General features: G+C 42.0%; 1 protein-coding gene across 2 annotated transcripts in view; it reads left to right on the forward strand.

The window, feature by feature from the left end:
• Positions 1-25,797, forward strand: part of hipk3b (homeodomain interacting protein kinase 3b) — a 75,389-nt gene that overhangs the window by 20,803 nt on the left and 28,789 nt on the right. For both annotated transcript variants that reach the window (XM_056279274.1, XM_056279275.1), the window contains exon 3: positions 25,063-25,186. In XM_056279274.1, coding sequence (XP_056135249.1) covers positions 25,063-25,186 — 124 coding nt within the window. The remainder of the gene's footprint in view (positions 1-25,062; positions 25,187-25,797) is intronic.

The following is a 25,797-nucleotide window of genomic DNA, read 5'->3' on the forward strand; positions in this document are numbered from 1 at the left end:
AATTAAGTTCTCTTTCAAATGAAACCTCCTAAGATATGAGTGGAAAGTATTGAAAATGTTCTTGCAACTGGCTTTTTTTTTCATTTATTTACTCAAACGTAGCTTAACCATGTCATGTTATATGCTACTTCAGTACATTTTAACAACATGTTACTTGGGACCACTATGGAAAATTGCAGATGAACATTTAATGTCCAGGAATTCACATTATAGACAGACTATCCGTGTAACAAGTTGGCCACAATTTCTAATGTTGACCATACACGATCCAGCCATATACTAGGTTTTTACCTAGTCTTGTTTTTTTCCTCTGTCAAAGGGAAAATCCACTAAAATTTAATTCATAATCAACAATATCTTGTAGTTAGCAAGTAAGACCTACCTTGTAATCAATGGCAAGGTGTTGGTCTAGAAAGGAGGATTTTGATGCCTGATTGTAACCATATTTGCTCACAGCTAAAGTGGAAAGACTAAATGGTTGGTATACATTTTAATTCAAACATTGACAGCTGGTGTTTAGTCTTTTGAGTAAAGGGATTGATCCAGAAAGGTAAGTTCGTTGACTCAGAACTGATTCAGTGCCACTTCTCGCCAACCCACTGTGCTTTTTAAATGGGGACAGTCATGCTTTTCAGCATAATCTCTCTGTTTTAGGGATGACACTTCCATTAACTGCCATATTACTGAGCAGTCTTCTGTGTGTCTCTGAAATGCTGCAGAAATTGCATCCACTGGTGACGTCAATGGCAGACACTATGAAAAAAATCATACTTCCTGGTTTTCTGAAAGTCTGCATTGTTTACAAAAATACGAATGATGATGCTAAGTTATACTGCTGTATGTATTGATATGTGCATTTTCTTGTACAACGCTACCCATTGGCAAACTAGGAAGTAAGTTCAAATTCACAGATTGTCCGCCAATGATGTCACTTGTGTTACAGAGACACATAGACGATTGTTCAGTATTATCGAGTGTTATCCCTACAACCCTATATATCAAATCTTATTTTATTCAGACACATAGATGGGTCCATATTGAATGATGAATAATATAGAGAGGTAATGTTGTAAATCTTGATTTTGTCTTTTAAGTTAGAATATACCTAATTTAGTCATGTGCTTGTGTGTATGTGCATGCGTTTATATGTGTGTACACCCATACTCTTGTCTATGGTCCCACATATGTCAATATTCTGGAACAAATTCTGGCTTCTTTTTGTTTTTAATTTCCATGGATTTGAGTTTTGGCGCTGGTTTCTAGCTTTGTGATGAGAATCGCTCATGTTGACAGTTATTGTTGGCACTGCGTGGAATCACCAGAATAAAAATAATTCTGCCTCAGGGTTGAGTTTTGGTTTTATGAATAGATGTTTATCACAGGGAAAGGTGCATTTTTACGAACCAGGAAAGGTGTAGTTTTATGAGTGTTTTATCACCTGTTACCCTTCACTTACCTTTGCCCAAGTCACGTGAAGCAAGGGAAATATATTTTCAGTGGCAGCCAAGCTTAATCAGGACTGAGTCTTTGAACTGTATACAATAATTTGTTGCTATGCCCCTACAACAAATAGTTATCTCTTTATTGACACCCCCGCGCTCATCTCAATTTTAGTGGCTCGCATTCAGCGGGACTGTGTGTCAGTCTCTGTCTGTTAGATTATCTGTCCATTTAGACATTCCTCCCATTTGACCATCACATACAATATTTCAGACAACATTGATGCATTCTGACACTGCACATGGCATTGTAGTTACAGCCTTGAACATCGGTGCACATGGTATTCCCCCGTTTGAAACATTCTTTTTCCTCCTGGAACATTATGCTTCATCCTTATTGTCTGCTAATGTACATAACTTTTTTCAACATTCCACCGCCATTCTATCAATAAAGCGGCGGTCACTGCATCTTTTGGCATGGTGGTGCAGTGGTTAGCACTGTCCCCTCACAGAAAGAAGGTCCTGGGTTTGAACCCCGGGGTTGTCCAACCTTGGGGTCATCCCAGGTCATCCTCTGTGTGGAGTTTGCATGTTCTCCCTGTGTCTGCGGCGGGTTTTCTCCGGGTGCACCGGTTTCCCCCACCATCCCCCACCAAGAAAAGACATGCATGTTAGGGTTAGTACTCCTATCTGTGCCCTTGACCGAGTCATGGCAAGACGAGCTGGAGTTGGTCCCCGGGCGCTGCAAGGCGGCTGCCCACTGCTCCTAGCTACACAACTAGGATGGGTTAAATGCAGACCGTAATTTCTCTACGGGGATCATTAAAGTCTATATATATAAAGCAAGAGTGTATGCTTGTATGTTCACTTAAAACTCCAGAAATACTCATTGTAGAACAAAAAGAAAGGTATCTTTGGAATCAGCACTTTCCAAGGATTGCACAGTTTGAAAAATATTTCAAAAACCAAGTAAAAAATTTGGTTTATTTGCGAAAGACACATTCCAAAGATGCTTTGTGGAGACTTCCGGCAAATCCTTCCAGTGGTCAAGGGAGACACTACAACTAACATCGTCAATGCTACCCTGAAAGGCACGTAACGTGGCTTACCCTGAGGCGCTTAAGCACTGAGCGATTAATACACACATTGGCAAAGAAGCTTGATGAATGAATTGAACATTGACCTTTGATAATTTTCGTGAATAACATTCGTTTATTCGACATTTGTTTGTCACATGTATCATATCATGAATTATCCTATATTTCATCATTGATTATATCGTAAAGATCAGACCGATTTGGTTGTTTCGGTGAGAACATTTTCCCTCGAGCAATGCTGGGTACCTCTGCTAGTATATCATATTGTGCGGGATGACATGTTCACTGTTGGCTTGATGCACTGTGTCTGTGTTTTAGAGAATTGGATAGACCTCACCATCAGTGATCAATACTCAGTTCAGTGCTATCTGTTTAAGTGACGACATTTACATACAATTTGAATTCTTTTTGCTGCCTGCACAGTAAGTCAGTGAAACACTATGCTGTGTAAGGGACACATGCAAATTGCTGGTTTAGTTTCTTTCTCAGTATTCAGGTACTATACTGACTGCAGTGAGAAGCACCTGGTTTGACCATTGGTTAGATTTATTTCTTTGGAACGGCGGAAAAACCCACTTGTCGATGACAACACAGTCTTGTTCTTTGTTACAACCTACACGTTCATCAGTCCTTTTTGTATGTATGTTGCTTTGCATTTTGATGCTCGTGGTATTTTTAGCGGGCTTTAAAAAAAGATTTCTATTTGTCATGGTGGTTATCTTTTAGAAGTTTATGCTTACCAACACCAAGCTGAAGACAATGTGTGAAGCACAGAATATCACTCTCACACCATATCCCTCGCTTATGAGACACACACACACACACACACACAGGGCTGTATTCAGTCAATTTTGCTAAATGCACCTTATTTCAGGAAGTTGCTCAAAATAGAGCCATGGCTGTACGTTATATTTCTGTGGAGGAGGAAGTTGAAGTTGACTTTGCAGCTGCTTTGACTCTATACGTCAACTCTGACTTCCCCGAGCCTCAGGGACCAGCTGATCCTCACAGGCTACTTTATTTCTTAGTACAATTTTCAGTTTACTGTCAGCGGAGGGATCGCACGCTAACGAATGGAATAATGATGATAAAGTTTGTCAACATATCATGTTCCCTGACTGTTAAAATGAATCATGTCAGAAGAGCATACTTAATGAAGATTTATATCTAGCCTTGTCATATATCCCCATGTCATTTCAAAAGACAAGGGGAGGCTCTAACCTTTCTGCCCCGAGCGATGTGCATTTGTGTAAAGTTGCAAATGAAGATAAACTGAGAATGTCCCTATCAATGAGAAGTTCACCATTTACACCCACCATTTCCAGAAATCAGCTCAATAACATTGTGACTTGTATGTGACTAAAGTGTGTAAGACTTGGGTTAAAAAAGAGAGTAAAAAGCTCCTGACATGTTCAAGGTTTTAAATATTTGAAACTGTTGAACTGTATAACCTCCACCACTACATGTGATTACAACTAAATTGAAACAATTGTGCTTGGTGGTCTTCTCCCTTTCGTAAGCCAATATGAATAGTGCGGTCCATACTGCTAACCGTCTGCATGAACCGTGTTTCATTTGAAAAGTGTAAGAATCGGCGGCAGGGCGGAATTGACAGCGCAGTGGTTAGTGTGGTCGCCTCACAGCAACAAGGTCCTGGGTTCGAGCCCCGGGGTAGTCCAACCTTGGGGGTCGTCCCGTGTCGTCCTCTGTGTGGAGTTTGCATGTTCTCCCCGTGTCTGCGTGGGTTTCTTCCCATAGTCCAAAGAAATGTAGGTCAGGTGAGTTGGCTGTACTAAATTGTCCCTAGGTGTGAATGTGTGTGTTGGCTCTGTGATGGACTGGCGGCTTGACCAAGGTGTTGCCCTGCCTGCTGCCCAATGACTGCTGGGATAGGCTCCAGCATTCCTGAGAGCAGGGTAAGCGATTTGGATAATGAGTGAATGAAAAAGTCTTAAGAATCAGTTTTCATCTTGGTACTACAAATTAAATTGCTCTTCTGGCACTGAGCAGTCATTTTTAATACTTTCTATGAATTCAGTAATATTTTTTTTAGCAAATCGCCCGCCTGTCTCTCCAAACTCTGGGGTTTTCCAGCCTTTCTATTCTGATAACAGGCTGCCAAAGTGATTTTAAAAAAAATAATTCTTATTCTCTTTGATTCCACAGGGTTTGATGGATTAGTGAAATATTTCATTTCCCTGTTGGTTAATATATATATATGTTGTATTTTGAATGTTTTTTTTCCTCTATAAAATAAGAGAAAAAAAGTTACAGCTTGTTTGAAAATTACCAAACTCCAATTCGACAAGTGCATGCTGGTATCGTTCCAGTATCTTGGCGTAACTCTTTGTTAGGATACCATTTCTTTTGTTGGGTGTGATTTAGACATAATCTGGCTATTTAGGCCATCATACTAGTTGACCTCTGTGTGCGATGACCCCTAACAACAAATCCTGCTCTCTGAGCGAGTGCAACTTTAATGGGATTTGATGTAGACGGCAAAGTAAAGTTGCGAAGCGTCTGTGTTCGACTTCGATCATGTGACCCGCTACACCAGTCTGTCCAAGTCACAGGCAGAAATATTACGTTAGCTCTTTAGCTTATTAGCTCGCCAGGCAGTTAGATTTATTACAGTCCAACCATCATGGAATTTGTCAGTGAAACACAAAAAGAAGGACGGAGGGCATTGCCGGGGAGAGGGACGTCTGGAGTGCCCTACTTAGGTTGCTGCCACCGTGACCCGATCCCGGAGAAGCGGCTGATGATGAGATGAGATTGTGTCTAATGTGGGCATGCTGATGTGTGTCTGGCAGTTTTTTAGCCATATTTGAGTTTTTGTCCTCTGATGTCTGACTGCCTTGAAATGTTTGTGAGAGCATCACTAGTCGGGAAGGGGTCAGTGTGCAAGTGACATTTCAATCCAAGGTTGGCGCAACTGCAGTTTTTTTTTTTTAAATAATTTTTAAAAATTGAAAGCAGTTTGGTGAAGCTGTTTTGGCCAATAATGAAATAATTTCCAGTACTGATAAGTCCCATCAGCTAGACAGGGATATAGACAGGTCGGAAGCTCAAAAAATGTGACTTAGGGTTTAATTGCACTGTAACATTGAACTTTGTAAGTTTTATTTCCATTATCAACACAGGGCTGGGCTCTGTCGTCTTTGGGCCGTGGAAAAGTTTTCCTAGTTAAAGTGCACTGAGGTCAGGTTTTATTGAGTCCTGTTTGAAGCAGATAGCTTTGTTCATAAATACTTTCCTTATATTTCTGTTTTGCCAGTCACGAGTAAATCCAAAACAATACTGACTGTGAGCAGACAGTGACATGGGCCTCTTTAATGATCAATTTATTGAAGACTCAGTAGTGTTGATGTTTTAATGACACTGGATGACGAACAACCCTATTGAGTGTTAGTGCACAGCCCTAGTGAAGAGACTTGCACACAGGCTCATGGCGCTCCGCATTTGGTACCCCATCAGAGAAGAACAACCAAAGTGTACTGTGAGAGGGACTGTCTAGCAGGGGCAGGGGGTGAAGGGGTGCTTAAAATAGGCAATGGGAAGGCAGCCAGTGTGGTTTGACTTCTATAGATGGTGAAGCGCACGGGCAGCCAGAATGAAATGGGGGCAGAATGAAATGCTAGAGAGCTCTCACTCGTTCAAGGTCAACCAGCTCCACTGTCAGCTGTTTTGCTTTTTGTATTTTGTGTGTGCTTGTTTATGTGCGGTTATGTGAATATAGCGTAATATAATGTGCAGTAAGTGGATTTTTTTTCAAATCCCTAGTGCCTTACCCTCTATCGATTTGATCTCTACTTTACATATCTATCTATCTATCTATCTATCTATCTATCTATCTATCTATCTATCTATCTATCTATCTATCTATCTATCTATATCCATCCATCAATTATCCAAACTGCTTATCCTGCTCTCTCTCTCTTTTTCTCTCTTTTTTCTCTCTCTCTTTTTCTCTCTCTCTTTCTCTCTCTCTCTCTCTCTCTCTCTCTCTCTCTCTCTCTCTCTCTCTCTCTCTCTCTTTATATATAATGGCGCAGTGGTTAGCACAGTCGCCTCACAGCAAGAAGGTCCTGGGTTTGAACCCCGGGGTACTCCAACCTTGGGGGTCTTCCCGGGTTGTCCTCTGTGTGGAGTTTGCGCGTTCTCCCTGTGTCTGTGTGGGTTTCCTCTGGGGGCTCCGGTTTCCCCCCACAGTCCAAAGACATGCAGGTCAGGTGAATTGGCTATACTAAATTGTCCCTGTGTGTGTGTGTGTGTGTGTGTGTGTGTGTGTGTGTGTGCCCTGTGATGGACTGGCGGCCTGTCCAGCGTGTCTCCCTGTCTGCTGCCCAATGACTGCTGGGATAGGCTCCAGCATCCCCACGACCCTGACAGCAGGATAAGCGATTTGGATAATGGATGGATATATAAATATATATACGAACACACACGTACACCCTGTATTTGTGACATGTGAACCACTGGCTTCCTCAGCTCTCTGTATTGCAAAGTTTGTTTATTGAGGCCTCAGCTGGTAATCCTAGGTCTTAATATATCTGAACACTTTGATACCTACAGACAGTCAGCTATTCTGTCTCAGTAGTATTTACAATCCTTTTACAGCCAAACTGCTACTCCTGTAGAAAGCTTCCATTGGTTTTGTTTAAAGTTAATTACATCTCTTGGTGCCTCTCCTTTTTTTACGAGAACTTTTAGCTCTTAAATTCAATTTTTATATGCCCATATACTACACACTATATTGCCAGTAGTAATTTTGAAATTGAAATTCATTACAATGGAAATGGCGCAAGGAGGCAAACTCTTAAAACAGACCTCCGATTTCTAACTCCTTTGGCTTGCCTTTGTCCCTCCTCTTTGTCCTTCATTGATTCAACACAAATGTCATCTAGGACTCTGGTCTACATTATCCCTTGTGGACCAATACTTGGAAGTAAACCACTGTGACGACAGTCACCCATTTTATCCATGGAATACATGACACTGCAGGATTAACTTCTGGAAGAGCAGCAAGTGCTCCCTCAGACAGCCTGGTAGAGTTGAAAATATTGCCAGCTTTTTGTGAAATATTGTTAAGGTGTATTTTGGCGGTCATCATGTCATGTCATCTTTTAGGTAAAGACTCTTTGTTTGCGAATTTTATTTGCTTAACAACACCACTAGGAATTGGTCCAATGTGGAGGGGTGTTCCCCCCCCCCCCCAGCATCACTTTATATTAAGGTAAAAGTTAGGTCTTGACACAGTAAATTGGCAGAATTGGATTTCAGTAATTTGACTTTGGATTGGAAAAGTTGTGACATTTGTGAAAAAGGTTTTGAACTTTTTTTCGAGTGTCTTAACAGTTAATCCCAAACCCGTATTTTGAGTTGTGTGTGTGTGTGTGTTCTCCAACTGTTTTAGTGGATTTTCAGTATCTTTCAACTTCAGGTAGCTAGTGCTAGTATTAGGCTCCCAGTTTGTAGTTTGCTAAGCAGACTTCTCAGTCATCCATCAGTGCCAGATCTCGGCCTAACTGGTGTTGGCAACTGAGTAAACAAAGCCAATTACATTGTTTTATAACAGTAACAAGGTACATTCATCTTTACTTGTTTTAAGAGTTGAAATGTATGTACAGCTTCATAGTTGCAGCAGTCGGTGCCTGCAAAGATCCTTGTTGGGTTTTCAACAGTTCCCTCCCCCTTGCATCAATTGTGAAACTGCAGTGTGTTGCAGGTTGGGTTTGGCCCTCTAGTTTGACCCTGTGGCACCATATCAGTGTCTATTTTTCTTGCCCTAGCTGTGGTGGCCTGTTGCGGTAGGATCCCATACTTATGTGGAAGGTTTCACGTCCAGCGGTGGGGTGGGGTGGGGGGGTTACTGCATCTCTCTTAGGAGGCTGTGTTTATTGATGACTTGTCCTACCAATTGAGAAAGGTCTGTGTACAGTACTGACACTGTTAGGAGTGAGTGGTACAGTAACCAATCAGAGGATAAGATGGTGGTCTGAGAACTTAAATCTGAAAACATCATTATGTGAGATTTGATTGGTTGGCAGTTCTCTAATATTCTGGGTAGAGCAGTCTTTGGAATTCATAGTTTGGTTGGTCGGTTCACAACTCAAGTGTTTTAAAGTTAATAACTAGGCTTTAAGTAATAAACCAGTGATGTAGGTGGGTATATTTGTATAATCAGCCACTTTGAGTTTAGAAACCCCAGCTTGCCAGGATTGAGATGTAAAAATTAACATTAGTTTAATGTATTCTACTAAGATAGCAAACTAGTCTAGTTAGACCCCTTCTATACTACCTCTTCTGTGGTGTTAGCCTTTGAAGGTAGCTAATGTTAGTTAGCCAAATATTGGAATAAACGTCACAAGCTTGCTTGCCTATGTTGGAATAATGTTAAGATTAAATCTTGATCCAAGCAGGCTTGAACTAGTGTTAACTAGTGTAGCAACTAGCAATCCAATGTATCTTGTTACCCACAAAGGCTATTCATATGTTACGTTATTATTCATCCATCCATTATCCAAACCACTTATCCTACTCAGGGTCACGGGGATGCTGGAGCCTAGCCAGGCCACCAGTCATTATTATTATTATTATTATTATTATTATTATATAAAGGGGGCAAGCATAGTTGTCAACATTAATAGCCTTGCATTGTGAACTGGCCCAGCTTTAAAATCCAGGACTAAGAAATTAGCAAACTATAAGAGAAGCAGTCACATTCAAACTATGGTATGCGTAGCAAGTCTAACCATTTCAGAATCAATCTTGCAGAGTGTCATTCTTAAATGACCATCTACTCATCTGTTTGTTTACTACTCGCGTACCACTGGGAGTGTTAGTGCTATAGTCAGACAGGACCTGACACGCACAACCTACTTCAGTGTTACGTGTATGCAAATTTAGCTCACGTGGGTTTGACTGGGCACCACTGACAATGTCTCATGGCGTTGTTTGAAAATACTTGTAGCACGAACAGTCCTGCCGCAGTCGGCCACAGAATTTGAGTACAAACCGTCTTGTTGAAACCCCAGAAGCACATCAGGTGCCTAGCTTTCTAGCATACTTGTCTGAATTGGTGTCTTGTTAGTTGACAAATGGTGAAAAAAGGAAATTATAACCTAGCCAGTATTTTCCATTCCGAGAGCAGCCTCTTATTCTAAATTCTACATGGAAGTGATATCTTTATGAGAATCAATTGCTAGCGGCTGAAGTGCACAAACAAGCTCTAGTCACGCATGACCACGAAAAGCCATCCTTGAAGACACGAAGGCTTAGCAGTAAAGAAAGCTACTTTAGCAGATATTTTGTTTTTAAAGCTGTAAGTTGAATGCTTTCTCTGTTCTTAACGTGTTAGGTTTACAAGTAGTCCTAAGAGACTGCTCAGCAAGCCTAGAACTATTTACCAGAAGAATGCATAACCTTAAGTAGCCTTGTTCTTTACTCATCTTGCTAGTTGGGGACACTACATATTGAGCACAAAGTTAAATTGAAAATTCAAAAATCATCGCAGCTGTCAATGTTCATGTTGAAATGGCCTGAAATTAAATGCACACATCTAGTTATCCTTGTGAATTCATTCTAGGTCCATCATTACATGCTATACTGAGTTTGTTGCTTGCTTGATAAGCAAAAAAAAAAAAAGAATAAAAAATTGCTGGCCACTCCCTACTTATGGCTAAACCTCCTTGTTTTGACATTTAACAATTGTGCTCTTTTAAAGAGCTCTAAAACTTCACAATTGTTAGTATCCAGGGCTAAGTCTGTAAGTTGGAACGGGTTACCAAACGCCATACGATCTGCTGAGTCATTCTCCATCTTTAAGAAGAACCTAAAGACCCAGCTCTTCCTCAAACACCTCCACACCTGATGGTATTAGAAAAAAAATCGTTTCTATGCACCCTATGCATTGCCTTTGTGCACTGCCTGTCAACACCTATGTCCTATTGGACTTGAACCTAGTTGTTTTTTACACTTTCGTTGTCGCCTCCTGACTAGATTTTATGTTAACTCTCAGATGCTTTGGCTAAAAACATCTGCCAAATGAAATTGTAATTGTAAATTGTAAGTCGATGCAACGTCTCTCAAAATTTGCATCTTGGTTCAGCGTAGTGAGCCTAATTTTCAAAGCCTGAAGCCTATTCTTAAATTTTCACCTTCTGGACTGAGGTGAGCGGTTTAGCCTAGATTGAAATAACAGTCCATGGCGCTAAGAGTTGGTCTTCATCGAAATGTTCAGAAAGAGGAATCTGAGACTCACGAGGTGCTCTATGTGTGCTGTGAGCTAGGCTTATGAGGAATTCTTTTGAGGCATGCATTAGTTTGTGATCACTGTGTGTGCGTGCAAGTGTAGATCCTGACTTAGACTCAGAAATGTATCCCGAAAACCTTAAAAGCAACCCAGCTTTTCAACTTGACCTAAGACTTTGTTCAGAAACTGTCATGCTAAATGAGATTTTGCATGCAACTTTTCTGCACCGACCCAGGTAATATAAAACAAAGCTGATTGCTGCATCACATACCAACGTTTGTTACACAGTATAATAATAGTTCCTGTATTTTTTTTGAAAGAGTGATTGAATGATGGTAATGATCTACAATCTGTAGAAAAGCTATGATGGAGTTGTTACCATGCTGTTTTTTCCTCTCTCAGACATATTGCAGACATTGTTAGTGTGATAGTGAACTAAAAATAAAATCGTCTAACCTCCCCCCAAAGAAGAGAACATTAAGCAACATGATGTCTTATGCAACATTTGTTGAAGACACCAGGTGAAGAATTTTCAGTTAGAAGTGAACTCTTGCTCATTCACAAAAACTCACAAAAACTTACCACCCCTACCTACCAACCCCAAATGGCAAATGTGTGACTCCACTACTGTTGTTTCAGTTGTTGATTTATACTTAGGTGAGCCAATGTCTTGCCGACCTAGTCAGATGTATGTGCAAATGTGTTGTGCACACTGCAAAAGTAAACAGCAAGAAGGGTCAGACTGAACAAGATGAGTTTGCTTGCCTATTCCTCTTTCAGTTCTTTCACTATATGTGCATTTTTTCTGTACCCCTTTTTGATTTGATTTTTGATTTTCGTACTTGTTACGTCAAACCAACTGTGATGTACCTGCAGCTACCAGATGACAAGATAGAGAAGAACGTGAAGGAATGCTAAAACAAGCATTGTTGTTGTTTCATTTCTTTATCTAGTAGTTTAAAAATATTCTGTAACTTGTCATAGCCTGTTCTGGCATTTTAAAATTGTGTCAGCGGTTTATGCAGCCGCCGGGTTAGAGAGGGAGTATAGTTTAGGATTATGTGATGTGGATACAGACCTTCAGGAGCAGAGCAATGGAAAAACTGATTTTGGGATGCTTTTGCCTTGGATGGTCTGGCCCAAACTCAAGGAGACTGTGGGAAGATGACAGTGTTTTCAGTTGAACTCCACACCACTAAGACGTGTTCCCTTTTTGTGCTCTGATCCTTGAAATGTGATTTCATTTATTTGTTTCATCTTACTCAAGTGGGTGTGGTTCGAAAGTAGTCTGTTCCTCAAATCCTAACTTGTTTTGCAATGATTTTGTTGTGGTGAGTGACCAGCCACCATTTTCTCAATTACTGTAGCCTGCTTTTCAGGGCACAAGTCACTTGCTGAAACATATTGACAAAAGAAACAGTTGCACTTTATTTGCAAGGCTATGTTTAGTCTGATTTCGATTGCTTTTTAGTAGGCTTTAAAATATCACATGATCACTTCCATCCATCTATCCATTATCCCAGTCGGGGTCACGGGATGCTGGAGCCTATCTCAGCAGTCATTGGGCAGCAGGCGGGGAGACACCCTGGAAACCTTTAAAACACTTTCAAGACCTTTTTTTTTAGATATTTAAGACACCTTTAAAAATCATACGAATCTGATTTTACATTTTCCCCCCCAAATCATATTCCCAGCACATTTGTATGTGGTTTGCTTTCTGCAAACCACATACAAATGTGATTTCAAATTGCATTTTTGTGCGTCCCAGTTTGACTGTTCATACTGGATCACGAGTGTCTACCCCCACCACTCCATGTCACTCACAATGACAGTGGGTAGGCTGCACCAGTATGTAACTTAACCATGACTGAGAACAACCCATGGGATAAGTATGCATGGAGAAGAGCCAGGAGAACAGCCTTTCATGGCCAATTGCAGAGATAAAAAGACTCCCTTCACTGTGGGGTGTGGTGGCGTTGGGGGGTTGTGCCTCAGTGTGGGCCAAAATTTAAGGCACACACATCTCCATGAGTCATCGGTTCTCTTGTGCATCCATACCCCTCGCTGCACAATGATGCTGGATGTGACAGTGGCAGAGATCAACAAGGCTCTTCTGTAGCCCATATGTGTTCTGCACCACTGCTAGACATTGGTGGAAACAGCAAGAATAGGCTGCCTCTCCATACTTGCAGCTTGTTGGACCCGGAGTTGTTTGAAAACTTCAACACCAGTCAGTGTGCCCACTTGAAAAACATTCCCATTTTAACAACAGATTTGTCTATTGTCTGAACATAGCCATAGCAGGTCCTTGCTTAATGACAGGAGACTTGCTCCCCAGAGGGAAGAGGCACAAACTGCAACATACCACAGGTTTGGTCACTAATAGTGGACAACCAATTTAAGCACATTAAGCAAGTATATTGTCTATATTTCGTTAATGCAAAAAGTGCTTAAAGCAAACTCATTTTTTTAATGTCTTATTTAAATATGGACCCACCCTTTGTTGCTATCAGAGGCAGGACCTCTCTTCCAAGATGGGTAATGGATGTTGTGTGTACACAATTTACAGAAAACAACATTGAAAGAGGATAACAGAATTATAATGGAATGATAAGATATATGAAGAATATGATGAGGAGGATGCCAAGAAGTGTCCAGATGCCACCAGAACAGCCTACAACCTGAGCCACGTGACCACGATCACCATGTAGACCTGACAGAAGGACAAACTACACATGCACACAGGGGAGACTCACATTACACCATTCACATACACAGGAGAAGACATTAGTTACACATCGGAGTGAGAGACGGATATAACATTGACACAGGATATGGATTTATAAGATAAGATATATATTTTAAAAAAAAGTGATGAGGAGGATGCTAAGTAGTGTCCCGGTGGTGACTACCATCACCATAGAGACCTGGGAAAAGGAAAGGCCACATGTGCACAAAGAGGAGACTCACATCACATCATTCATACTCACAGGAGAAGATTCAGCTGAGTATCGTCTGCATAGCATAGAAATTTATTCCATGACTGTGTATAATTTGGCCAAGAGATGAACTATAAAGAGAGAAAAGTAGGGGGCCAAGAACCGAATCCTGAGGTACGCCATATTTAACAAAAGAGAATTTTGATGTAACATAATGGATGGATGGATTATTATATTAGACACAATGTGTTCTTCCAGATAAGTAGGACTTAAGCCAAGAGAGAGCTACAGCAGAGACACCAAAATTACAATTTATTCTGTCTAATAGTAGAGTGATCATTGGTATCAAAGACTGCACTGAGGTCCAGTAGTAGAAGCTTAGAGGTGGAATCAGAGTCCACAGCTAGTAGAGGTTTGTTCACCACTCTGATCAGAGCAATTTCAGTGGAGTGACAGGCCTTAAAGGCCAAATATAAAGGTTCATATAGCAAGTTTTCTTCTATATTGGTCGAAAGTTGTTGATACACAACTCTCTCTATTACTTTAGAAAAAAATGGAAGATTAGAGACTGGTCAATAGTTATTAAGAGACCCCGGATCGAGGTGTGGTTTCTTAATTAGCGGTTTGACCACAGCAGTCTTAAAACTGCTGGTAAAAGTGCCAGTAGTAAGTGATAAATTAACAGTGTAAGAATTGTAGGTCCCAGGAAAGGTCAGAGGTCTTTAAAAAGTTTTACTGGTAAAGGGTGAAGTAGGCAAGTTGTTGGTTTAGAAGCTGACATGAACTCAGTAAAAGTATCAAGAGAGATAGTCCCTGTTATGGCAGCTTTTGAGACTATCAGTGACTCATTGTATGGATATGAATTTGGTAAGATACTGTAGAGATGACTTTTGGTGCTCCGACAAAATATTTACACAATGACATTTTTGATAAACACTCATTAGTAATGTGGATATGATATCCAAACAGGTAGAGACAAATAATATAACAGCTGGAACAGTCTAATAAATTCAGAAAATTGCGTCTCTTTACTGTAATGCAGCCGTAAAACCAGGGAAAGAATGCTTGTGTCATATCACAATATTACGATAACGAAAATCCCAGACGGTGTCTAGTTTAATATCATGATATCGATATAATATTGCCCAGCTCTGTCAAGGTACATACTTACAATAGTATTATGTCTGCTCTATCCTATGTGTTTGCCCAGCCAGGGATACACAGACAAGGTTGTCATCGGTTTGATGGGTGTCTTTGACAGTGATTCAGATGTTTAGCAGCTACAAGACTGCGTCTTTAAACGAAATTATTTCACTGGGACCAGCCGAACTTTTTTTGATTCCAACATCAAAGCAATGGAAAAGGAAGGAAGTACTGTGGGCCCGAATTAAACGAGAGCTCTCAGAGGTCGGCCCCATGTCAGACCACGGTGTGGTTTACATATGTTAAACGTGACTAAAACCTTGTATCCTCAAGCTAAGGTGTACACTCAGTGTGTTGAAGGTGCTTTGTCACTCTTGTTTTTGGAACCTTCTCTGTGTTGTAATGAATAATGCAATGAGGTCGTGTGGAATTACAGTACCTGGAAGAAACACCACTCTCCCATCATGGAAAAATTCATTCACTCATACATCCACCCATTCATATATTCATTTAGACTTACTTTTCATTTATGTTAATGGTGTTATCCCTCCAAGTAAATGCATTGGTATGAACTTTCTGAAAGGCCCATATAAGTATATATGAGAGATTTCACCCCTCTCGTTTCTAGCTTACCTTCTTCGTTGTTTTCTATGAGGTGCTTTGAACGTCACCCTACACTCGGTTCTTCCCAGTGTGGACTGAGAGCCTATTTCTGGAGTGTGAGATCATTGCCATGAATAAGAGATGCACATAGTGATAGTTTCTCTGCCATGCCTAGTCTCCATATCTGTTCAAGGTAAAGCACACACACACACACACACACACACACACACACACACACACACACACACACACACACACACACACACACACACACACACACACACACACACACACACACACACACACACAGGCCTTCTCCGTTTCCTCAGTTGATGATAATTCAGCATGGGATATTGAAGATGTGAGATACCATTTTTAGCAGACCTAACAGGTGTGTCTGATGTCTTACTGCCCGTGTTGGCCTGTTGCCTATTTCGTATTGACCATATTTGCTCGTTTCAGCTGTAGAAGAGGTTATGACAGAATTGAGATTTATGATACCTTGGACGTGTTGGTTAAACCGTTGTTGTTCCCCTGGGTAGCCTTAACTCCTGTCCTGCTGACTTGCATCAGTACGATTCATCAGAGAAATGTCAGCTACTTGTAGCTACCCTTGAATACCAAGTGGATTTGACTCTTCATCACACATACAGTCGCAGTTCAGTGTGTGAGGCAGAACTGGAACCCAGTGGTGGCAGTTCAGTCCTGTCATTAATTAGCAAAGAGAAATGTACGATTAATCTCTCTTATTCCACATTGCCAAGACTGTTGTGGAGGGCTTCCTTCCTGAGCTGGTTGGTGTAGGTTTAAGGCTACGTAATGTTGACATAAAGCTGCAGCTTAATTTGAGGGATTTGTCAAACCAACAATCCACACCGTTTCTTTGCATGTTTGGTCATCAAAACTGTTGGGATCCATGTTATATAGAGTTTCGAAAAGTCTTATTCAGTTCCCTTCGTTTTTTTTGTTTTTTTGTTTTTTTGTTTTTTTTTGTAGCTGTAAATTTCAGATGCCCCATGCACACATTTAAATCCCTGTCTTGTTCCAGTGAAGTGTAAATTATGACATTTTGTGGCCGCCCTTTCTCTTCAAATGTGTTTTTTTTTTAACTATATTTTCTTTCTGGCATGCTAGCAATCACTGTCGATATATATTTTTAAACTTCCTTGGTATTTAAGAACCAAATGGATTCACAGTCACTCACCATTTTTGTCTAAAATTAGAGTTCAGTTTCAGTTTTGCAAATAATGCACAAATAAAACAAATCATCACACAGGCTCAGAAGTTCACAGCTCAGCGATACTAATCTTCAGATGTTGAAATGTGACAGAAACTTGACAAACTTTATGACAGATTTCTGGTTTTTACAAGTTTTGTATTAGCCTGTTTCCTGTGAAAGCCTATTTGAACTAAATCAGTTGAAAACAATTTAGGACTTTATATAAATAAAGCATAAACTCGGGATTGAAGGTTTGCCACTTCCTCTAATATGGAAAATCTGAAGACACCATTCAATTTATGTCCTCCTTTGTAGGACCCTTTCCCAAGCCCCAAGTCACTGATGCGTTGTGTGCTTCCCCTGCGTGCTTTGGGATCCGGCCATGCATTATGTTTTTGTTTGTCCTGTGGACATAACTAACACAAGCTTACATCTCAGCCTCTGTGGGGTTGAGAGACTGGCAGGCGGAGAGAGGAAGTTAAGGGAAGGATGGAGGAAGGGAAGCAGCTGTTTGAGGTTGAAGGAGCACATCGTTGAACTCTGTGACCAGGGGAAGGATTGATCTGATTGGTCGTATACAATCCTCCGGAGAGAAGGAAAAAAAAAACATTGTGGAATCTTGAGCCTGTGTGACAAAAACAATGAAATTTTCACTCGGGCTGGGAGCAGGAAACCAAAACAAACTTGTGCCGCTACAAGAGTAGGGCACATTTTGTCATCCCCACTCCATGCCAAATCTGCAACGTGGGCGAGTCGTACCTGGCACAGTGGTGTGCCAATGCTGGGCCAGGCACTAATGCTGCACTAAGCATATTTGTGTTAAAATTTACTGGAATTCGCTTGCATTAGAGGAAAGTCCGCTGCCTGTGCAGGGCCTCAGTGTGAGGTCACTACAGTGCCTTCACAAAGCATTCAGCCCCCTTGAACTTTTTCACATTTTATTCCTGTTACACCGCCACATTTTCATGCATCGAAGAATATTTAATGCATTAAATAACATTCTTTTGTCTTTTGAAAAAAAAATGAAAGACCTATTTGTGGAAAAGTATTCCACCCCGAAAATATACATCTCAAAAACATGTGCATTTGCTTGATGTTCATGGCAGCAGGACTGATCTAATCTGTTGGTTCAGATGGATTTGAAATGAACAAGTGTGGACCTTGTTAAAGTATTCACTGTGATCTCGCAAGAAAATTAAATACACCGAGCCTAATTCCCACAAAGGCGTTATAATACTTGGTTTTATTATGATAGTTACTTTTGTAGGAGTAGAAAAAAAATCCTGTTTATATTTACATTTTAATTTGATTTTGCAGAACAGGGCATAATCAGTGAGGGTGGAACACTTTCTGAACCCACAAAAGGTTAAAATGTGGGGATTGCCAGTTCGAACCCCCTGTATTACCCCCAGCTTGGTTGGGCGTCCCTATGGACACAATTGGCCGTGTCTGCGGTTGGGAAGCCGGATGTGGGTTATGTGTCCTGGTTTCTGCACTAGCGCCTCCTCTGGTCAGTTAGGGTGCCTATTCGGGGGGGGGCGGGCTGGGGGGAATAGCGTGATCCCCCCCACGTGCTACATCCCCCTGGTGAAACTCCACAGTCAGGTAAAAAGAAGCGGCTGGTGACTCCATATGTATCAGAGGAGAGATGTGGTAGTCTGCAGCCCTCCCCGGATCGACACGGGGGTGGAGCAGTGACTGGGACGGCTCGGAAAAAAGGGTAACTGGCCATGTACAATTGGGGAGAAAAGGAGAAAAAAGCTAAAATGTCACGCCATGTAGGCCAAAATCAAGAAAAGAGATGTTCAAGGAACTGCTGAAGAGAGACTTTACATTAAGTAGAAAACTCTGTCTGGGAAACTGCCCTTTAATATTTCCACCGTCAATGAACATTCTCCGCATTCTCGTTTTGTCTGCTAGGCTAATCTCGTTTCCATGTAAGTGCTCCGGTGTTTAGTGAGTGCAAAGGGAGTGAATGAAACCCTAGAGGTGAGCCTCGCACTTGGGAATGTTTGAAAAGAGGGACCGACGATTCTGCTAGCGTACACAGAAAGCTCTTTTAACATGTGCCCACCCCTCCCACTCTGAAGCCTCGGAAAGTGTTTTTCACCGATGGCACAAAATGTTCTCTGAAAACCTCTGAACACAGTGACAGAGAACCTGACCATATTAGACTTCCCTTCTGTTAAGTGATAGCCTGGCTGTCATGTCTCACACGTTTCATTTTCAACCTGTAGGCCTTTGTAAGAGTACTGCACAACAGACTTGATATTCACACGGTAGTCTTGCAGCTGAGGGGGGAAAAAAGTCGGTGTTTCTTAAAATAGTCGGAATTGGACTCTGCTGTTAAAGCATGGGAAGCAGATGTGTGTTAAGTATTGGGTGGTAAAAGTTGGACGTACTTCCATGTCCGTTTTGGTTATTGGTTTTGGGCTGTGTTCTTTGGACTTAAGCCACAGTCAGATCCAGGAATTTCCCAAACACCCAGTTATTTTGTCTGAAAGCTGACCTGTGCGTAATCTCTATAGGATACTCTGATTTCAAGTGGTCCTTGCTTGCCCAAATCTGCGGTAAATTTGAATCAGGCACATGTTTTCCCAGTACATTTCCTAGGAGGGCTGCCATATAAAATTCAGCTTGCTGAATTAATATTGAGAAGTAAATTTTTCTGTCAGTTAATTCTGTTCACATTTCATTAACCCGCAGTCTTAAAACATATCTCCCGACTCCAGAAGTCGTTCATCAACTCTCCCTGACTTTTATTGTGTATTTTTGAGCGAGATATCTCTTGGTTCCCATAAATCTGGAAATGAGCTCAGTGGCCCATGCTATGCAGCTCAGTTTTTAAGTGTTGACACTCCCTCCATACTGAAACGACTCTCCATCCTCATGAGTGTCTTGTAATTGGTCATATTCCGGGGCATAATGAAAAGCCCACAGGGCTCGTGATTGGTTCTGATGTCAGAGATGGGTGGACGGAGAACGAGCCGTCATTAGGTTCTGAGCTTTGATGCGTTTTTAGGTGCCAATGATGCGGTAAACAGCATTAAGAATCCATTAGTCTGGTCTGAGATGGGAACTGGAAAGGGATAAAGAAAAAGTCGTCATACTGATGGCCTCTAGAAGCTGTATTGATCCCTTAAACTGAGTTGTGTATGCTGGGTTTGTGATTTTATTTTGTGCGTGCGTGTGTGTGTTAACCAGAAATATATTCTTTTTGATTCAACATAAGATTTTGATTGCTTTTCCCCCACCAGTAGAGCAGATTCTGTGTTTCCGATTAATTGCTGATGATCTTTTTCCGACCAGATCTCTGTCTGCCACCACCGTACCACATTTATTGGAAATGTAGTGTTTATGGATGTCTACTGAAAAGACCAGTTGAGGTCAACAGATTACATCAAACATTGTCTGACAGCTGCTGGACGTTAGGGTTGGGCGATGCGACGGTATATAGGTGCAACGGTAGAAATATGTCCACCGGTAGAGATTTGACAATACCGTTTCAACCGCGGGAGCTGGTTCATGTGATTTGGGCGGCAGCGCGCACTCCATACCAGTTGGTGGCGGTAATGCACCGTAACGTTGTTTGCCAAGCGCCATAAAACCGTGAGATTTGAAACGTGAGAGTGACAAGAAAACATGGAGGAGAGTGAAACTGCAAAGACAGAGCAGGAGGAGGCATCCCGACCAACCCAAGATGAGGGTGAAGAACTTGATACTAGAAAGGGTGCAACTTCTGTCATGTGAACATGTGATGAAGTACAGTATGGTTATTTTAAACCATTTCTTAATTGAATTTACAGAGCAGTTACGGTATTGTGATATATACCGCTACCGTGATATAAGATTACATATACTGCGATAGATTTTGGCCCATATTGCCCACCCCTACTGGAAGTGCATTGACCTACCAGAGGCATTTTGGCCCGTGTGGTTATTTGTTGCCACCCTTGTGCACAATAGTCTTGTTAAATGGGACTTGTTTCAGTATTGACCTGTGGATGTTTTTAAGGATGTATTCGGTGTATTATTTTCAGAGTGGTTCAATGATCACCAAGAATCTGGGCATCACACCTTCTCACTTTCAATGATGTGCTTGTTAAAAATTTTTTTTTTGCTGTTTCATGTATTTAGCTGATATTATGTCTCCCGTGGGGCCTGTACACGTGAGTCTTAGCAATCACGAGGCCTCTGCTCATTCAGTGTTCGGCAGCCCCCCTCGGCTCACACGTCATTTCCTCAAGATAGAAAACGGATTCGGTTTCCCAGGGAGGACGGCGAGCATCGAGTTTCATTGATCAGAGTTTGCCATGTAACCATAGCGATGTCAGCTCGCCCTCCCTCATGCCGCCAGAGAGAGAGAGACCTGCTGTTTTTCTTCTGGCTGTCTGAGGCTCACTCCGTTGGTCTTCATTTGTTGCTCCACTATCCTACTCGCAGCGTCAATGAGGTGATAGGCAGTAAGATCAACATGTGGGATTCAAAGCTGTCCTTGGTGTACTTAAAAGCAACTGGGGTGTCTTAGACTGACTGTGGAGATGGATGAAGCAAATGAAGAAAAGCGAGGTGTAAAGTGAAAAATCCTACTCCTCAGTGTGCTACCCCTCCCTGTTTTTCTTGAAAAACATTGTGCGTGTGCTTGATTATTATCCTGAAAATGGAAGTACACCCGAGTATTTCGATTCCTGTGACTTAACCTGAAAGCTGCCTGTTTCTATACCAGTCTTTAGGGACAGACGGATGTAATTCCAAAGATGTGTCCTGTCCTGCAAGAGATGATATGTTGCTCAAGTGTTACATCCCTCCACACCGCAAGAGGTTGAGCACCGCTGATGAGGCCAAAATACAAAGCCTGTGTTATGTCACAGCACAGTGCCATTGTTTTAAGATGAGTGGGTCTGTTTTCCACTGAGCTCACTTATCTTAGTTACAGTTGGCGCTCAAAGTCATTTCTAAAGACGTTGGATAAAAAATATTCATATTGACATCAATTACAGCCGCCCCTCTCCATGTGGAGAACCAAAAGTAGTCTAATTATAGTGGAGAGCATGCCACTCAGAGACAGGTTATTACATGTTTCTACGGGGGCTGCGCCTCACATGTATATCCATCGTTACCAATATGCCTGAGTGCCTAAAATGGACAACTGTTCATACAAGGACTTCGGGAAAAATCAGGTGCTCATGCAGAGTGAGTTAACAAAGAGGTTAACTGGATTGCTTAAGGACATCTCAATAGGACAAGTGGATGTTGATGGATACTTTGCTGGGGGATTGAAACCTGTTACCTTTAAGTGCAGATCATTTTCATTTAGCCACACACTTAACCCTGCTGCTATCATGAATGAATGAATAACTGCATTTCACAGTGAAATGAAATGCCCATCTCTTTACATTACGGGTGGCCCTAGTGGGAATCAAACCCCTAACCCGGACAGTTTCAGTGTTGTGCACATGCTACCATAACAACAGGTGTTATACCGACAGAGTGACACTGGACCACACTGGGGTTTTCTGGAATAGCCGGGGTGGGTTAACGTGACGGTTCTTCCCCCCTCAGTCCCACAGGAACAGCATGTTTATTATAAATAGGCCCTGGTCTGTGAGACTGAAATTATTGGCATAACTCCTCATTGGGGTTTATATTGCCTTCTGTGCCAGTTGTTACGTGCCGGTGCTTTGATCATGTGATCAAATAGTTGTACATTAATTTTAGAAGGTTCTAGGTTAGCTGTTGCCAGCCATATGCAGCTTCCGTCACTCACTGTTCAATTCCATATGGATGCAGTGAGTTGAGAGGCTAGCTGTTGACCTTTCCGCCAGATCCGGTTGGATAAGCTCAGTATAAAAAGCACATGATTGGCCTACTCTTTGTTGTGGGCTTCGTAAGGCAGTAGGCCAAGGAAGGGATACGAGGATTTCCCTACCGTCTCTTGTTCCATGTTTAGATGATGTTAATCCTGTAGATTGTGCAGTTCTGCTACGAAATGGGTGGTTTGATTTTAACGAGGTGTCCTGTATTGGTTTCAATAGGTGCCCCTTTCCCCTTTTTCTGTATCTTACTGTGCTTATTATCAACCCCGTGTTGTTTTTTGGGCTAATGCAAGAAGCCACATATGCACACATCCCAGACTATTAATTTTGCTCATTACATAGTACCACTCACTTGTAGTCAGTCCATTTTACTAAACTCTTAGAATTGTAAAAATATGCAGATATACGTGTAAACTTAAAATGTCCCAGATATGTATGCTAAACATATTTCTCTTTTCTGCGGCTAATTTGGCTCCCAAATTTCACCTAATACATCAAGATTAAACTAGTTTTTTTTTTCTTCAATTGATGCTCATTGTGTATAATGTGCTAATTCTCCTCCTGAAATAGGCAGCTTTTTTCCCAAAGAAAAGAAGTTAGGGTACACTTTGGATTGCACTGTCAATATATTAGGGTTGCAGCTAATAATTATTTTCATTATTGATTTAATCTGTCATTTTTTTGTTTTTTTTGTGGGAGAGAGCAGGATAAGCGGTTTGGCTAATGGATGGATTAATCATCTAGTGTATGAAATGTCAAAAATAATGAAAAATGTTCATCAGACATTCCCTTAGCCCAAGGTGATGTCTTAAAACTGATAACTTGGTCTGGCCAGCAGCCAGAAAAACCCGTTAAGAATTCATTTTGTGATATCAATCAGAGAAAGGCAAGCGAATCTTAGTATGTGTGATCTGTATCTAACAAATGTTCTATACTTGATACCAAAATTATAATCAGTTAATATTCCATCAGTTGGGTGACCGTTGATTGGTGATTAATTGTTCCGGCGCTGCTGAATACAGAAGCTGTTGTTAAGCTCGGTGGTCTGAGCACTGGCTTCCAAGGGGGTTTCAGCGTGTGCCTTATCTGTGCTGACAGAGCTGTGCCATCAGCAGCTGAAACATGTGACACGGCATTACAGCACTTTTCCGAAGTTACTTGGTTACGTCGAGCCAGCTCTTGGCTTACATAGTCGTGTCAGGGCCTGTGATTTCCCACCAGCCTCCCAGCTCTGCTGTCGGCCCCGCTGACCTGCCCGCCCACTCGTTCTGCCTGGTTCTCGCCCAGACGCCCCACTGACACTGCTGCACATGTAACACGCATGCACACGCCATTTCTGGTGATCAGGAATACCACGAAATTACCACTGAAGGGCCGTGTTACTGTGTTAATAATGAAACTGACATATAGGGCAGGGCAGTAATTCAATTTAAGCATTTGTCGTTTTTACAATGCCGTTGTATTGAGGTGAAATTCACATATTGACGTATTGTGATACACAGTTTTGTTGTCTAAATTAATAACTAGAATCTATTACATACTATTTCTCCCACATTGAGGTCCGAAAAATTTGAGGGAGCATTGTTCAAAAACTGGTTCTGGTTTGATATTATATTTTGTATATCAGTCATTTCAATATGTTGACTCTCAAATGGGTTCTCAAACATCGTATTCTTGTATTTGTTAGCTAATAGTGTGTGTGTGCATGCGTGTGAATTTTCATATTGCAAAGCACTGCTGACACAGAAGTGGAAATAGGCTTTATGGGTATTGCTATTCAATCTAAACCGTAGTCTTGAACTTTGATCGCCACAACACACAACGTACTGCCGTTTGCCTTTGTGAGGCAGAGAAGGCTGTTTGTTGTAGATGGGTAGCTTCCCCATTTGTTCAGTCTATTTGCATAGTCTACAGTATTATACATCAGCGTGGCTTTGAATGGTTAGAAAGGATTGTGCCGGGGCGTCAGGGTAGCACAGCAGTCTATTCCATTACCTACCAACACGGGGATCGCCGGTTCAAATCCCCCGTGTTACCGGCGGCTTGGTCGGGCATCCCTATAGACACAATTGGCCGTGTCTGCGGGTGGGAAGCCGGATGTTGGTATGTGTCCTGGTCGCTGCACTAGTGCCTCCTCTGGTCGGTCGGGGCACCTGTTCAGGGGGGAGGGGGAACTGGGGGGGAATAGCGTGATCCTCCCACGCGTTACGTCCCCCTGGCGAAACTCCTCACGTATCAGAGGAGGCATGTGGTAGTCTGCAGCCCTCCCTGGATTGGCAGAGGGGGTGGAGCAGCGACTGAGACGGCTTGGAAGAGTGGGGTAATTGGCCAAGTACAATTGGGGAGAAAAAGGGAGAAAACTCCGAAAAAAAGAAATGATTGTGTCTCTGATGAACTGATAACTAACTTTTGAGATGGTGGCGTTGGCTGTAGGCGTGTGTTGATGTATTAAGAGATGACACATGAACTACATTTAATGAGAGCAGTTCCATTACATAATGTGTTTTTTGTTTCATCATGTGTGTTATGTGTTGTGTGTGTGTTTTGTGCAGGGCTCCAGAGATTATCCTGGGACTGCCGTTTTGTGAAGCCATAGACATGTGGTCCCTGGGCTGTGTGATAGCGGAGCTTTTCCTTGGCTGGCCCCTCTACCCTGGGGCTCTGGAGTATGACCAGGTAACAATCTTCTCGCCGAAAATGGCTCCCAGTTCATCACTGTTGATGGATTTTCCTTACCCTTACTCTTCCTCCTTTCCTTTGTCCCCCTAATATATTTTTTTATTGTCACCAGGGCATCTTCTACCCTTGCTCTCATCCTCCCGCCTCTGTCTCTTGGGTCCCCCTCCCCCTTCCTACAACCCAATCACTAGTCCGCACCATCTCCACCTTGCTGTTCTGTTTTTTTCTTCAAACGCCAGAGCTCAGTGGACCCTTCCTCCATTAGATAATCTGTCTACTCCGCCCCCTCCTCCTCCTCTTTTCTGTTCTCTCTTTTCCTCTGATGTCTGTTGTCTTCTTGCAAATGAAGCTTAATTCACCTACACCCAGGTTGCGCCCCTTCTCTTGCCGGGAGACATGCGGGTCTGTCTGCATCCCTCCCATCACACCCCACCCACTCACCCCCCACCTTTCTCTTTTTACTGTCCCCATGGCTGTCGAGATGGCTGTAAATCCTCTGCTTCCACCCACACCACCTCCCTGTTAGTTTTCTCAGACTTTTCTCTCTCCGCGCTCTACGTCCCCCCCCGGGCAAGCCACAGTCATCTGTCTCTACCATGATTTTTCGC

The sequence above is a fragment of the Lampris incognitus genome, chromosome 4, assembly GCF_029633865.1.
Source record: "Lampris incognitus isolate fLamInc1 chromosome 4, fLamInc1.hap2, whole genome shotgun sequence".
NCBI lineage: Eukaryota > Metazoa > Chordata > Actinopteri > Lampriformes > Lampridae > Lampris > Lampris incognitus.